The sequence below is a fragment of the Macaca fascicularis genome, chromosome 6, assembly GCF_037993035.2.
Source record: "Macaca fascicularis isolate 582-1 chromosome 6, T2T-MFA8v1.1".
Lineage (NCBI taxonomy): Eukaryota > Metazoa > Chordata > Mammalia > Primates > Cercopithecidae > Macaca > Macaca fascicularis.
The window spans coordinates 14949602-14965616 of NC_088380.1; the positions used below are offsets into that span (position 1 = coordinate 14949602).

Here is a 16015-nt window from a genome sequence, read left to right on the forward strand (position 1 = left end):
CACTGAAATCTGTTTTCCAGTTTTACTTACTGCGCAATACAGTGCTGTTTTAGAAAATTTGAGTTCAAATTACTTATGCTTTGGTCTAGGATGCCTGTAAGATAGGAATAGTATTTTCACTTAAAAGAGTGAACATTTCGGCCATGCTTGGTGGCTCACGCCTGTAATCCCAGCCCTTTGGGAGGCCGAGGTGGGCTGATTAGCTGAGGTCAGGAGTTTGAGACCAGTCTGGCCAACATAGTGAAACCCCGTCTCTACTAAAAACACAAAAATTAGCTGGGTGTGGTGGCACGCCCCTGTAATCCCAGCTACTCAGGAGGCTGAGGCAGGAGAATCGCTTGAACCCATGAGGCAGAGGTTGCAGTGAGCCAAGATCGTGCCACTGCATTTCAGCCTGAGCGACAGAGTGAGACTCTGTCTTAAAAAAAAAAAAAAAAGAAAAAAAAGTGAAAATTTCACAGGGTTATGTTATTGACAGAACACCGTTCCAGTCTATTGAGTATGTTTTTAAAATCAAGACGAGTAATGTGTTAAAAATAACAGTTTCTGGGTAATATAGTCAGTAATGACCTCTAGTCTTAGCTTTATTCTTATGCGCCAGGCAGACCAACTGGTCAAAGTGAATCCTTATCAATTACTGGCTAATTGAATCTTAGCAATGTGAAAACTGGGCACTTATTCATAGGTATGTGTTGCAAGCCATGAACATGGGTGAATTAATCATTGAGTTTTATTTGAGCTCACTGAATTTTATATTACATGGACAGGAGAATATTTTGTAAAGTAAAAATCCACGTTAGAATTCTTGGATGTGAAAGGACTTTTCGAAAGGTGACAATCCGGTGTTTTTGTTACCAAAGCTTTTAACATATCTGCCAGTGTTCTTTTGTTTTAAGTAGCACCTTGTCTAAGATACTGGAATACCTTCCTTTCAATTACTAGAAAAACAGGCTACTGTCCCTGGGATTCTGGTTCAAGTCATGGTAGCAATGCTAATTGATGACAGTCATCTATATTTTCTTAAATGTTTTCATTTGCAAATGTCTTAATTGACATCCTTGTCCAGGTAACATCTGTATTGTACCTTAAGGGAGATGCTATTGTTAGTTTTTCCTGCCTGTTTTATTTTTACAGTAAATTTTATGGGTTTGTAATCTGCACAGGTGTCTGTGTACTTCTTGATTAAACAGTGTCATCTTTTAGTCATTGATATTTCTGTCAGTAACCTGTGGGCACAGCAGAACCCATCCAAAGACCCATAAGTTCCTAATTTCACCCTAACAGGTCTTTAATTGAAGCTCATGGTGGCAAATTAAGTAGTTCAGCGTGGCAGGGAGACAGGACCGGGAGTCAGAGGATCAGAGTTTTTAATTAGCCCAGGGGATTAGAGTAACTCTCTTTACTTATCTGCTTCTTAATTCCTTCTCTGTAAGAGGAACACATCAGATAAGATTTTCTGGTAGGTCCTGCAAGTTCAGAACTGCTGACTTGTTCTCGGAAGTAAAGACTCTTCTGAGAGAGTCAGACAGCACTTGAAGTTGTCCAGGGAAGGAAGTTGCCCTTTCTTGGTACTGCGCCATCTATGGGCCTGTGCAGCAGTTTCTCTTTCTGGAGTGATTCCAGGTTGTCTTTTTCCTTCCGGTAGATGTTTGACTGGATCACACACAACAAAGGCCTGTTTCTAAACAGCTACACGGAGATTGGGACCAGCCACCCTCATGCCATGGAGCTCCAGACGCAGCACAATCACTTCGCCATGAACTGTATGGTAAGACACTCGGAACAGCTGGACCCTGCCACGTGACAGTGTTCTAGCAAATGGGAGGCATTTGGCAGATGCTGGGCTGGGCTCTCAAGGGGCCCTCAGAGTGGCTGTTGATTGTAGCAGCTGACCTTCACATGCAGGGTGTTCCCTAGGGTTCCATTGTCTCAGTATCCCACATTTTAAGTTTTAAACAAAAATGAAAATAAGCAAACAGATGAACCAGTGAAACTTGAACCAATGACTTGGCTAGTTCACCACAGACACTTCGGATGCCGGCTCCTGTGCTCCGCCTCATAGGAGCCCATGGGGGCCCCAGCAAAGCTGCTGGGAGGCACAATGGGTCCCACGGACGGAGCGCTGTCAGTTTGCTGGCTGCTGTTACCCACTGCTGACCTCAGGGCACTCGCTAGTTCTGAGGCATGAGATTTCCTTCTGAGCTGAGCTGGAGTACTGGGGTCTGGCCCTTAGCCTTCCCTGGGATCCCCTGGCCCTCTTTAAGGTTGTTGCGTCTGCTACTCTTGGCTGTCGTGACTCCATCAGGATCTTAGAGGCCAGATAGGGGGCGACTGTAGGACTACATCACAGAAACCAAAACCAAACCAAAACACTGAATTTTGAGTAGCACTTCTGTTACAGTTTTATAGTTAATATTACTAAAACTGTATGTTCTATAGGACATTTGCTTGATTCTGTAGTCTGTGAAGCTTCTAGAAATTTCCTCTTCAGGGACAAAGAGTTTTGGTTTGGACTTTAAGCCAGCCTTGTGAGGATTATCCACTCTTAAACCTTGTAACGTTTGTTGTAGAGCATTAAAGCAATATGAACCAGCCTGGGCAACACAGCAAGACCCCATCTCTAAAAATAAAATAAAATAAAAATAAAAAATTAGCCAGGTGTGGTGGTGCACGCCTGTAGTCCCAGCTATTTAGGAGGCTGAGGCTGGAGGATCACTTGAGCCCAGGAGTTGCAGGCAACAGTGAGTTATGATCACGCCACTGCATTCCAGCTTGGGTGACAGAGCAAGACCTTGTCTCAAAAACAAAAATACAAATAAAGTAATATGAAGACAGGGTTTTTGTTTAAGTTAATTCAGTAAGATGCCATTTAATTAAAATATAGTCAACTAGGTGCTATAATTTAGGTAGTTTCAAAGATAAGATTTTACAGTATAATTTTTAGCAATAAATGCCGCCAGAAAGTTTTACATCTGTTCTAGAATTTAAAGTAAGAGAATTTCTGGTTTGAATCATCAAACCTGGGCATAGATAAAAATTTCTTTGTAAAAAATTGCTGTCAGTTTTTTTAGAATTTTCTGAAACTTTTGGCAAGAGACCATTCAGTCATGCCACATACTTTAAAAACTAGAAATACTAAAATATGTGCTAGAAATGAACAGAAAAATATATTCTCTCTTCCCCCTTTCTTCACCTTTATTAGTGGCAGATTTAGGACTCAAGGGAGTGGGAACCATAGTGTAGAAGACAGGAGAATGGGTTGCGGACGTAGAGGCTTTTAATTCTGAGTTTCTTATTTGCCGTGTGACCTTGGGAAGGCTGTTTAACCTCTTTGAGCCTTAGTTTCCTAGTCTGTAAACTGGGGGTAATACCTGCCTTCCATGGTGTTACATGTATAGGTAAAATACAAAACATATTGCTTGACACGGAGTAAGTACTGTATAAATGTTAATTCTTACCAGTGATGTTATCAATATAATTAAAGATGCACTTAAAGCAGGTGAGAAACTTAAAAGTATGAGTTACAGCTATTTTTGGGGGGGGAGTTTGAGTATATTTTCTAATTTTCTACAATATATTTCTGTTACTTTTCTAAGTCAAACTTGTAATACAATGCATGTGGGTAGCTCGGTGCTGTGATGGTGACACCTGCTGAGGAGCTTTCTGGACCAGGCCTACTCCTTGTGTTGAATACCTCCACGAATCCCTAGTATCTGTGACATTTAGTAATGCAGGGCAAGGGTATTTAACCTTCAGCCCCTTCTGCTCGCTGTAGTGTTTTGAATAATTTCTGACAAAATAAGGATACTAAATACCATTATGCCAAGTTAACAGCTTTTAAAGAAAGCATATTAAGGGATACCAACAATTATGCACATTGTACTATAACAGATATTTTTAAAAACTATGATGATAAGAATGTAGGTGTAGGTACTTTTAATTTAGGGAATTTCTCATTGCCATATTTATGTCCAGGCTGTAGATTTATGTGTGCTAGAAGTGATGGAGAGATGGAAAAAGCATCATACATAGACTAGTAAAACCTGTTTTTCTATAAAAGTAATACAGGAAGCTGTAACCACCTAGATATGGGTGAGTAGGGTCAGTGGTTGTCACAACAGAGCCATCCAAAGGGACTTCTCTTCTCCAGATCCTAACAGAGCGCATCTTGTCCTTTTCCTAATAGACCTGTTGGACTGGCTTTTTCTCTTTTAAGGATATAGAGAAAGCAAAATTAGCAAATCTAGTTTCTTGTCACTTTACTAGGAGGGAGGAAAAGAGAGAAAGAATGCACTTGGGAATGGGAGGCCTTGCTTTTAATTTACCGGATACCAGTTAGAGCATTAATGCCACACGAGCCAGAGAGGTCACCTCACTGAGCATGGCTTGACTGTTGCAGCCTCTTTCTGCGACTCCAGACATGCGATGTCTGTTAGCTGATTCTAGCCTTCAGATGCAGCCCGGAGATGTAACCCTGAGGCTGGAGTCCTGTGGCTCTAATTCCAGACAGAGGCAACTCCACCAAGTTCTGGTTTGGGTCAGAAATAGAGGGAAAGGATGAATTTCAAGAAGATACAAAGAAAGAATGAACAAGTGAGTTCTTTCAGCCGCTGACTTGGGGGGACTGCAGGCAGCAAGGGACAGGAAGGAGGCTGTTGTGAGGTCCCTGTTCGAGGCAGTGGGAGATTGGCTCAGAGGGGTTGTGTGAGAAGCGAGAGAAGGGGGGAAAACGTAGAGGAGTTTGGATAGATCAGGAAATCAGACTGGGGCAACACTGAGAAGAGCCAAAGATGTAGCTACGATTTTGGGGGACCCACGGGGAGGGGTGAGGTGGTAACAGTGCACAGAAATAATAAATACATGAACAACAGCAACTTCAGCAGATTTGCTGAAGGTCTGAATCCCCACCATCCACCACGCCACACAATGTGATACTGAGCCTTAAAGAACCCTGGAGGTGGAAAGGGAAACTCCATAGTGAGAGCTTGTTCTGCAAAAAGGGTGGGTTTTAAAAATCCCTGTTTTTGAAATAAACTGATAGACTCGAAGAGAGGAATTTTGACAGAGTAGAAAAGCTTTATTTAAATTTGAGCATAGCATTGTTGTGTTTTTACTGCAGTTCATAATCCTGAGAGAAGGTGGATCTATTTACAGAATATTTTCTGTTGGCACCAAAAAATGACTTGGGCGTATGTAGAAAGGAGAGCTTGCCTTCACACAAATAGCCTTTGGTTGCTAGGTATATGTTTTTGGGTTTCTGGGTTCTAGTTAAAACCCAGAGCGCTGGGTCCCTCAGTTCTCCGTGACTGCCTGGCAGCAAGCTTGCCATCTGGACCCTGTTCAGTACTTGAAGCCAAGAAGTGAGTAATAGTATATTTGTGTGCACCCACTTGTGTATTTGATTGCTTTGTGCTGAACAATTATGCCTTTCAGCTAGTTGATTTGTAATTTTACAGTTTTAAAAATAGAAATGGAAACCAATACTTCAAGTTTATGGAAATCTAGAGAGCAAATATGTATAATATTATAAAATCAGGTGATGCTCCTGGGAAAGGTGTGATTGCTGGTAGAAGCCTGTGTTTCAGCAGGTGGTATCTGGGCTGCTTAGAAGGGAGACTCTTATTTGCTCTCCCCTGAGGAGCCCTCTTTTCCTGCCCACTTTGCAGAACGTGTATGTAAATATAAACCGCATCATGTCGGTGGCCAATCGCCTGGTGGAGTCTGGCCACTATGCCTCGCAGCAGATCAGGCAGATCGCGAGTCAGCTGGAGCAGGAGTGGAAGGCATTTGCGGCAGCCCTGGATGAGCGGAGCACCTTGCTGGACATGTCCTCCATTTTCCACCAGAAGGCCGAAAAGGTCAGTGCCTCGAACCCCCAGCCCACGAGGTGGTAACCAGAATAGTTCCTCCTCCATGAATATTGGTGTGTGTGCAAACACCCCTGTGTAGCACATACTGTGAGCTCCGCATGTGGGCTCTGAAGTCACTCGGCCCTGAGTTTGAATTCCAGCTCTCTCAGTCCTTGCTGCGCAACCTTAGATAAGTGACTTAGCCTCTCTGGTTTGTTTTCTCATTTGTAAAGTAGAAATAAAAGTACCTGCTTGAGTGGACTGTTGATGTAAATGTGATGCTAGGTGCCCCACGCAGTGCCCAGCACAGTAAGCACTAAGAAGTGGCAGCTGCTCTTCTCTTCCCCTCCTCTCCTGGCTCCTTCTTTCCTCTTATTCCTTGTTGATAGTGCTTTATTACTCCAGTTGGGATGCTTTGGCAGCAAGGAACAGAACGCCCATCAGTGGTACAGACGTCAAGGGTTTACTTTTCTCACAAACTGCGAAGTTCTAAGGCATAGGCACCTCCAGCTGCACGGCTACAGAGGGGTGGTGTCTGCCGCCCTCAGGCTTGCTGGGCCTCCCCTCACAGTCGGGGCAACACACCTCAGCTCCACGCACCAGCTCCTCCTCAGCCACAGCGCCCACCCTCCGCAGGGATGGCTGCAGCTGTCTTTGCCTGCCAGTTTATAAGGGAAGCATTTCCAGAGGCCCCGCCCCCAGCACACTTCCCCTCAGTTCCCATTGGCTAGTCTTTGGGTACACATCCATGCCTTGCTGCAAGGGGTGGGAGAAAGGGTGGATCTGGTGTTTAGCCTCCTTAGGGAGGTGCTGCCAGCAAGGGTGAGGGAGGAAAATGGCTTTTTTGGGTACACAATCGGCAGTGTCTTTCATAATTACAAACTTAGCTACATGGCATCTGACTTTGGTTTCATTTGCTGACAGACGTGCTGTGTCAAAATTTCTAGTTTAAGAAGTAATGGGTAATATACGCCCCCAACACTCCCCACACCTCCACTTAAGCAAACTTGCTTAAATAAAAACTCTCTGAAAGTAGCAAAATGGAAGGGATTTGCTCATGACTCAGACTTTATTATTGGAAGATGAGCAGCACAGTGAATACCTTTTCAAGATGGGGAAGAGGAAAACGATTGCTTAATTTAAAAAGGAAGAATATCAGTGTATCTTCCTCAGGGTTAATTTGTGGGGGAAAGACTGCATTCAGGGATTTGCATGGATGCTTCTTAAAAAGGAAATAGTATCTCTTTAATCTAGAAACAGTCTCTGTTGAAGAGTGAAAAAGTCAATAAAGGAAGATAGAGGCCCCAACTTGCCTAGAATTTTGGCAGGGCAGTCAGAATGTTGCACAAGACACTAATTAGCAGTGATCTTAACTCTAGAAACCTTTAAAGTATAAAGCAAGAGAGGAAGCTGAGTGATATATAAAGAGAAGCAAACCTTCGTAGCATCATGTAAAAGCTGAGAGTTTCAATGGTAGGATTTTTCTATTTTCTAACTTTATGCATTTGACTAATTTTGTGATAAAAGATAGACAGAAGCCCACACACAAAAACAACTTTTTAAAGTAACAGGAACTCCTTCAGCATAAATAGAACCATCGTCATGACCCAGTAGCCATCTCCGATCCTTATCGTAGTACAAAGTAGCAGCACACTTGATCATTTGGCAGTAAGATGATATGAATGAATTTGAAGCAGGACAAGCTGCGTGGGTGAATGTTAGATAGGCTGAAGCGTAACACAGAGAACGTCTTTCATAAACATGACGGGATTCAGAAATGTAAATAAACCCAGAGATTAATTGCTGCTGTGACCTGCCTGAAAATAATCTGGAAACATGGGTTCCATGGGGCATTTTCCTTCCAGTGTTTTATTATAAAAAATTTTAAACATACAGCAAAATTGAAAGCCTGGGGTATTCTCATCTGGATAAAATGAAAGACTGTAATTTATGGATTTGAAGGAAATGAAACTAGGCGAACACATTATTGAACAGAATTTTATAGGACGCTGCATAAACCGGAAGGGAGCCTGAAGTCTCAGTGCATATAAGGTGGCCAGAAAAGAAGCCAGATTTGAGCAAAGGGACAGTAATCTAATGAAGAAGGGGCCCAGCGTGTATTCCAGACCTTAACGAAGCAACAAGGCCTGCACGTAGACAGCTGAAATGCACAGATGGGAGATTAGGACGTCTTCAGAAAGACGGTCCTTACTTGCAAGTAAAAATGAATTGTGTCTCATCCCCCCCACTGAAGAAAAGTAAGATCCTTGAAATTCTGATGCTCATCACTAAAGTGGTTTTCTTTTCCCAACAGAGCAATCCCGAGTATAGGTCAATGTTGTTCCCTCATTTTAAATGGTTTGCCTTCTAGTTATGCTCAAGCTGTTTCCATAAACTCGGTCTGGAAAGGACCAGAAACTTGGACATCCTAAGTAGGTTTCCATCATAGTCATCTCTTTGAATCACATCCAGAGTGTTCATGTGGAATTTAAATCTGATTAGGGGGACATAAGGCTCAAATATGTGACCCCATGGTTAATGAGCTTACTAATGGCAGCCACCTTCTCTGTAAGGATTACATCTCTTAGCTGCACCGTCCAGCCCTGCCCTCTCTCTCCATGGGTGTTCTTATGCTAGCGTTTGCTGTGGCTTTATAAACCTAACTCTGAAGTTAAAGCTAGATGAGACTGATTCATAGATGGTATAACTTCCATAGATGTGTCAGCCAGTGTGTCTTGTGTCCTCATCTCCAGTGAAGGTGTGGGATCACGGTATCCGTTCACAAACATGTGGACACACAACCACAGTGTTAATGTTGTTACTGGTAGATGTTGCGTAGGCGCTCCAGCCTTCGCTTGTCTTGGTCATGTGCTATATCCACAGCACAGACCCTTTATACTAAGAAGCTTTCACAGCAAATACCATTAGAATTACATTTTTATAAAACAAAATGACTTGATTTTGCTATAGCTTAAAATCTCCTTTTACGGTGACCTCAGGCTGCACTGCCCATTGTGATGGCCTGTCACCATGTGTGGCTGTTGAAGCTACTCAGAGTTAAATAATAAGAGGATAAAATCACTTAAAAAATAGAATTAAAATAATAGTTGCTTATTCACCATATTGGGAGCAACACGTGGCCAGTGGCTACTGTACTTGGCAGCACAGCTACACATTCGTGTCCGCTCGGGTAGTGCTTGTAGAGGCTTACCTATGGAGTGAACCGCACGTCTGCTGAACACCTTAATTCATCTATGACTTTAGGCCTTCTGTGCTTGGATAATACTGAAAATAAAGTAACAGTGTTTGTATAGTTCTTTAATTTTTAGAGAGCTCTTTAACATGAAATCTCATTTCATCCTTCAGTCAGCCCAGTGGAGTAGATGGGACTGTAATATTACTGTCCTGATAATCCGAATGGGAAGTGATTTGGCCATGTTTCCAAAGCTAGAACTTTCGCTGAGGTCTATGGCTGGGTCTTTCAGTTCCTAACATAATAACAAACAATTTCACACTTGCATTAATATTCTTATAAAAGTTCAGTTCCCATAAATATTTTTAGAATTAACATTTATTATAAACATGACATAAACGCAAGTTCTAAATCTAAGAAATTTCCGTCCCTTTGTCTCCTAAGTCCGGCTTAGTGCCTGTGCTCAGCTGAGGCTCCGTCAAGAGGTGGCGGGGATGAGAGGTGGATGGGAGTGCAGTTCACTAGCTTCGAGGATCCCAGCTCTGGTTGGTGGGACCCAGAACAGGCAGAAGAAATGAGCGGCTCCCGGATCGCAGGCCCCCTCTGAGCAGACGGAGAGTAGTAGAGTAAATGCTTAGGAAAAGCAATCTGTTAATTATTTATCCAAGTTCTCCTCTTAAAGCTGTGTATATGAATCACTGTTCCCTCCTCTACTTGCCTCTGTTTTGCAAACTGGGTGATCCAGGCTTCCTTCATCGTTTATTCAGCAACACTTTCTTAATACCACCATTCTGCTCAGCTTCAGGATCCCCAGATCTGAAGTAGGCTCCTGATCTGAATTGACAGAGCAACATTTCATTCTCTCACACTCTCCGACCTTCACCCCCAGTCCACCAGATGCTTTGTATTCACATATTTTGATTTACGGAGCACTTAAAGCATCAGATACTAAGCCAGCTGCTCTGATCTCATTAGACTGCAGTAGATACCTTCTGTCCTTCTCACCTCCTAAGTGTCAGGCTCTGTGCTAGACATGTTCCCCCAGCGTTGCAGTCCCGACCTGGGTTTCCCAGGATGGTAGCAGGTATGTGTTTATGTGTGTATCAGAGGGAGGGAAGTGCCAGGTGCCCCCTTGTATATCATTACCATATTAGAAGCTTTTCTATAAGGTTCTGTTATGAAGGTACCTGTTGAATTTTGACACCAAACTTGATCTCAGGATGCTTCTTCTTCTTCTTCGTGGAATGCCTGTTGACACCCTGTTCCCTGTTCCATGAATCTCTGAATGGGGATTGTTGTGCTGGTGCTGTTGGTTTCAGACCCTCTGGGCATTCAGCCTTTCAGAAAACAATCCGGCCTAGAGCTTGCTCTGTGGAGTTTAGGGTTGTGTCTTAGAAATAAAGAACAGAGAAATGATGCTGTGCAAAACCCTCTGTAAAACCATGGCTAGGATTATTTCTTTTCTTTTCTTCTCTTCTCTTTTTTTGAGACACAGTCTCGCTCTGTCGCCCAGACTGGAGTGCAGTAGCGCCGTCTCTGCTCACTGTAAGCTCCGCCTCCTGGGTTCACGCCATTCTCCTGCCTCAGCCTCCCGAGTAGCTGGGACTACAGGAGCCCACCACCTCGCCAGGCTAATTTTTTGTAGTTTTAGTAGAGACGGGATTTCATTGTGTTAGCCAGGATGGTCTCAATCTCCTGACCTCGTGATCCGCCTGCCTCGGCCTCCTGAAGTGCTGGGATTACAGGCGTGAGCCACCGCGCCTGGCCTTGCTAGGATTATTTCTATCACTGGGCTGTTACTAACCCAGAAAAAGGGCAGAATCCTTTGTCCACAAGGTTTTCGTGTAACACACCATCCTTCCCTGGATGTATTTTTTCAGAGAAGTATAATCAGTGCCCTCTCAGGATACTTTAAGAAATTATAAGTTAGTTCTAATTACAGGAATATGTAAAACTTCTTGAATGTTTTTTTCTTTATTGGTTGTTGCTTCAAAAATTGGAGTCGAATATACTGTAGTGATTTTGATACAGTGATATGTTAGTCTGAGGCTTCTGTTCATTAAATTGTGAAGTATTATATAACTGAAATGTGTTTCCACCGTGTTCTGTCAGAAGTGTTTTGATCTTAAGAACATGTTGCAACTCCTCTTGGTTTTGGATGTTCTGCAGTGGCCATTGTCCCGGAGCACTTAATTGCTGACTTAGACCTGATGATTTATTAATGACGATGGTTAGCCTCAATCAATTTGTATTTGAAAAACACAATAATTTAATAATTGGTATTAAATGCAATAAGGGAAGATGATAGAGAGAAATAGAGCTCAGAAATAGTGACAGTCATCTGACCTGACCAAATTGACATTTATGGAACATGCCACCCAAGAAATACTCACTTGACACTAATGCCATATGAATTGGCCTCAAGCCCTAAGGTCTGCATAGATATTTTTCTGCACTCAATAATAAAAGGATTTTCATCAACAGTTATTATTTGGTTGACTTGTATATTTTAATGTCCTGAAAATGAACTGAGAGTTTGTTCTTACTATATTTTAAGGGAATTATAGCACATTTCTTTTCTGGCCAGTCGAGTATTGCATTTCAAATAGTCATGCTCTGCATTCCCTGCTAAGTAAATAGATGTGTGAGGAACAGGAGTAAAGAGGTTAAAACCAAGGGAAATGTGTTGATGGCTGTTTGGCTTAATTGAATTAGCTTTTTTAACTGGGCCTTCTGCACTTGCCTTTCACTCTTAACTGTGATGGATTTTGATAGGATCTCCCTAGGAAATTTGGCAGTGATTTCTCAGCCATTGATGCATCCCGAAGATGGATGGCAGTGGAGGAGATTGAGCCAGGATTGGGATGGCAGCCGCAGGACCGTTGATGGGTCCTGGAGATGGAGGGTGGCAGTGGAGGAGATTGAGCCAGGATTGGGATGGCAGCCGCAGGACTGTTGATGATCCTGGAGATGGAGGGTGGCAGTGGAGGAGATTGAGCCAGGATTGGGATGGCAGCCGCAGGACTGTTGATGATCCTGGAGATGGAGGGTGGCAGTGGAGGAGATTGAGCCAGGATTGGGATGGCAGCCGCAGGACTGTTGATGATCCTGGAGGTGGAGGGTGGCAGTGGAGGTGATTGAGCCAGGATTGGGATGGCAGCCGCAGCGCTGTTCGCATGGCTCAGGCTTTTCTCATTTCCGTGCAAATTGGGAAGGATGGGAATGATGCCTCTGCCTCCTTAGGCCTTTCCTAAGATTCACAGAGAAGTTCAGGCCCTTTTTTCTTGGTCTCCTTTTAATTCTGGTGTCAATTTCCTTTTGAAACAGTAGCGGAATGGACTGGCTGCTTTTCCTTATTTCAGATAAATTATTTTTAGATATCTGGAACTTTTTCATTACATCTCAGTGTAAAAGGAACAGAGTGAGACTGGAAAGTAGCTGCAAGGAGAAGGAGCATCCTGCTGTTGGACCGTAGTTAGGGGTACGTGGGAGAGTCATCTTTCTGTCCTCCCTTGCTTAGGAGTACAGGGCAGTTGGAAACGTGGATTCAAAGGTGGATTGGGAAGATTTAGCAGAAAGCCCAAAACAGGGCTGCATTGTTCCAGGGGCACACCCAGACCTGGGTAGCAGTCAGTTGAGGCATTCATCTGAAATGCGGATTCCTGGGACTCGCCCCAGTCCTGCTGAAACCCACTCTGGGAATGGAGTCCAGCAGTCTCATGTGAGTTGAGGATGCCATTTGAGATGGAAAGTCAACCATGTTACATTCTTAGGATCTCCGTCAACTCCCCTAGTTTTCAAAACATGTTAAAAAATGTCCGCTTTTCAATATAAATTGTCATTGATAGAAATAATCTTCTTTTTAACCTTCCAAGTATATGAGCAACGTGGATTCATGGTGTAAAGCTTGCGGTGAGGTAGACCTTCCCTCAGAGCTGCAGGACCTAGAAGATGCCATTCATCACCACCAGGGAATATATGAACATATCACTCTTGCTTACTCTGAGGTAAGTGGTCAATTTTACTTACATTGCAAGGCAACATCATTTTTGCATCATAGTACACCAGAAGCTAGAAAAAAAAAGTTTTGGGTAGCCCAGAAAAAGCTTACAGATTTTGAGTTAGACTGCAGTTTAATTGTTTAGCATTTGAACCCCTGTGTGTGTGGGGTGGGGTGGGGCGCTAGGGGACCAGAATGGTGTGCAGGCAGTAGCCTTTCCAACAACGCACTTATATGCTCATCTGCTACAGTGAAGAAAAGCCTATTCTTTTTTTCTACATGTGTTTAAGAAATGTGTATTTTGTGTGCTCTTCCGTCTAGTCAAACTCAGTTTAATCTTCCCAAATAAAACCTTTTAGAGAAGATGGTCTGGATTGCAAGGAACACATCTGTCTATTTTAAGAACTCTAAGTGTAGGATTTTCTTTATTACTTTAGGGTATATTACATTATTTACTTAATGAATCCCTGTTTTATTTTCTGCCACCTTCTGTGCCAGACTGTGTTGTAAGGACTTTATGTAACGACTGACTTAATGCTCACATACTGTATCTGTCCCTGCTGTTACAAATGAAGAAAATGAGTCACGGAGATAAATGACTGTGCCAGGTCAGCAGCTGGTGGAACAGGGTATGAGCCCAGGCAGGCAGGCTCCATGTTCTCAGTCACCACCCTCTGCCGCCTCTGTGCCAGACCACGTGGTAGCTGCTTGATGACGCAACTTTAGATGGGTTGACGAGTACCACCCTTGCCCATGCCTTGTTTATCTGGCCCTTGAGACCATCCTGCCTTCGTGATAATAGTTACGTTCACGGAGGTGAAAGCGAGGGGCGTAGAGAGGAATTGTGTGTGCTTGCTTTTCTGTAAGGTTTTCTCCCTAAGAAGCATCTATATCTACAATGTTCTATGTTAATATGAAAGATTATCGTAAGGCTTCTGTAAGAGTTTCAAAGCACCTGGAAGACTGCTGGGCAGTGTAGATGTTTAATAAATGCTGTCTGTGTTTAAATCTAAATCTTGATCCAAACACATCCAAACTTGTCAAAGTTGTTGGGAGGAAACTGGCTATTTGCATTTCATTCTGACATTTCCTGTTGTGCTTCACTGCCCAACTGTCACTCTCATGTCCTTGGGCCTGGCTCTGTTGACGTCCTAGTGTCCATGAGCGAATTAAATGGATGCGTGATTTGCTGCTACAGTTTTGTATCTCATAAAGATGTTTTGGTCAATGATGGACTGCAAATAAGAGAGTGGTCCTGTAAGATTATAATACTGTATTTTACTGTACTTTTTCTATGTTTAGACACATACATACTTAGCATTGTGGTACAGTTGCCTACAGTATTCAGTACAGTAACATGCTGTCCACGTTTGTAGCCTAGAGCAGTGGGCTGCTCCAGATAGCCTAGGTGTGCAGTAGGCTGCATTGTCTAGCTTTGTGAAAGTCCACATTGTGATGTTCACATAAGGACGAAATTGCCTAGTGATTCGTTTCTCAAAATGTGTCCCTGATACCACGTGATATCTCACCGTATATTTGCTTCAGAATCTGGGCAGGTCTTCTCTTTCCCGTGGCAGTTGATGTTTGTTTGTTTCTCTAGCCACCTTTGCCTAATAAGATTCAGTTTTTTTCAAGCAGCATTTCATGTTGCCTATGGAATTTAAAAAGTCAGCTCTGTATTTTTGCTTAGTTTTGCACAAATGTTTCTTAACTAATTTGGTTGCCTAGTCTGTTAGAAACTATTTAAGTAAGTGATAGCCTTTTCTATAGTAAAACTGAAAATTGAACACATTTATAATTTTTTTAATCACATTGGCTCATGAGGATTATGTCACTTCTAAAAACCATCAAGTTATTTCCCCTGATGTGCCATCTCTATGCATTGTCTAATTTTGACCTGTAACACAGAAAGCAAATGACCCTGTTACTCACACGTGTAATGAGGCCTTCACTCATCTGCTTATGTGAATCTCTTGCTTTGGAGCTGTTCTTTGAATGCAGTGGTGGGCTTGCAGCCAGCTGTCTGCATGCCCTTGCCCTTGCCAGACCAAGATGGGATTGAATAGCCTTCATTCACAAGATGATTGGCAGGCCCTGGGAGTACGGTCTTTGTGCATAACTTAAATCAGAATCACTTTGACCCAGCCAGTGTCATCCTCTAGCCAAGCTGGCTCTTTCAGTCTGCTTGTTGCTCTTGGCAGTTTTCTTTAAGTACAGCATCTCCTAATTGTTACCAGTGCATTCTGCAAAAATGGGGCATCTTGACACAGGAACTTATATTTACCTGTGGTGTAGTTTTATTTGATTTACATTGGTACTAGTATCTCAAAATAATTTGACAGGAAGTAAACAGCCTCTCAAACTGAGGTCTTAGATGGAATTTTAGCCTAAGAACATGTTTGCAACTGAGCTATAAACTCAAGGAGACAGTAATTTGAACTGGATGAACCGAAAGGATTTTCAGTAGAACAGAATGAATTATTTTGCCTCTTAAATTATTTACATTTTGAAATAGTTTCAGGGCTACAGGAAAGTGGTTGAATAGCACAGAGAACTCCTACATTGCCTCCACCCAGATTTTCCAAGTTTTAGAATTTCGCCACATTGCTCCACCCTCTCTCCCCACTGCTGCTCTCTCCAGTCACCTAAGCACCATTGATACAACATGACCATCCTATCCACAGACCTGATCCTATTTCCCCAAGTGTTCCAACGATGCCCCTTTCTCTTTCCTGGTCTCGGACACTGTCCAGCAATGTGCGCTACATTTAATCGCCATGTCTTACCAATCCGTCTCCTTTAAAATGGAACGTTCTTTAGTCCTTCTCTGCCTTTATGTCTTTGGCATACTTAAAGAGTACAGGCCTTTCATTCTTTAGATGGCCCTCTATTTCTGGTTGCCCCCAGTTCTCGTGGGCTGACTCAGGCTGTGCCTTTTTGGCAGTGCATGTCCTTCTCTGGGTGTCATTGCAG

The 16015-nt window shown here is 43.0% G+C and overlaps 1 protein-coding gene across 5 annotated transcripts in view; it reads left to right on the plus strand.

Annotated features, from left to right (window-relative positions):
- Window positions 1-16015, plus strand: part of TRIO (trio Rho guanine nucleotide exchange factor) — a 366877-nt gene that overhangs the window by 149921 nt on the left and 200941 nt on the right. For all 5 annotated transcript variants that reach the window (XM_045394729.2, XM_045394733.3, XM_065546102.2 and 2 more), the window contains exons 6-8: window positions 1646-1768; window positions 5667-5858; window positions 12918-13049. In XM_045394729.2, the coding sequence (XP_045250664.2) occupies window positions 1646-1768; window positions 5667-5858; window positions 12918-13049 (447 nt within the window). The remainder of the gene's footprint in view (window positions 1-1645; window positions 1769-5666; window positions 5859-12917; window positions 13050-16015) is intronic.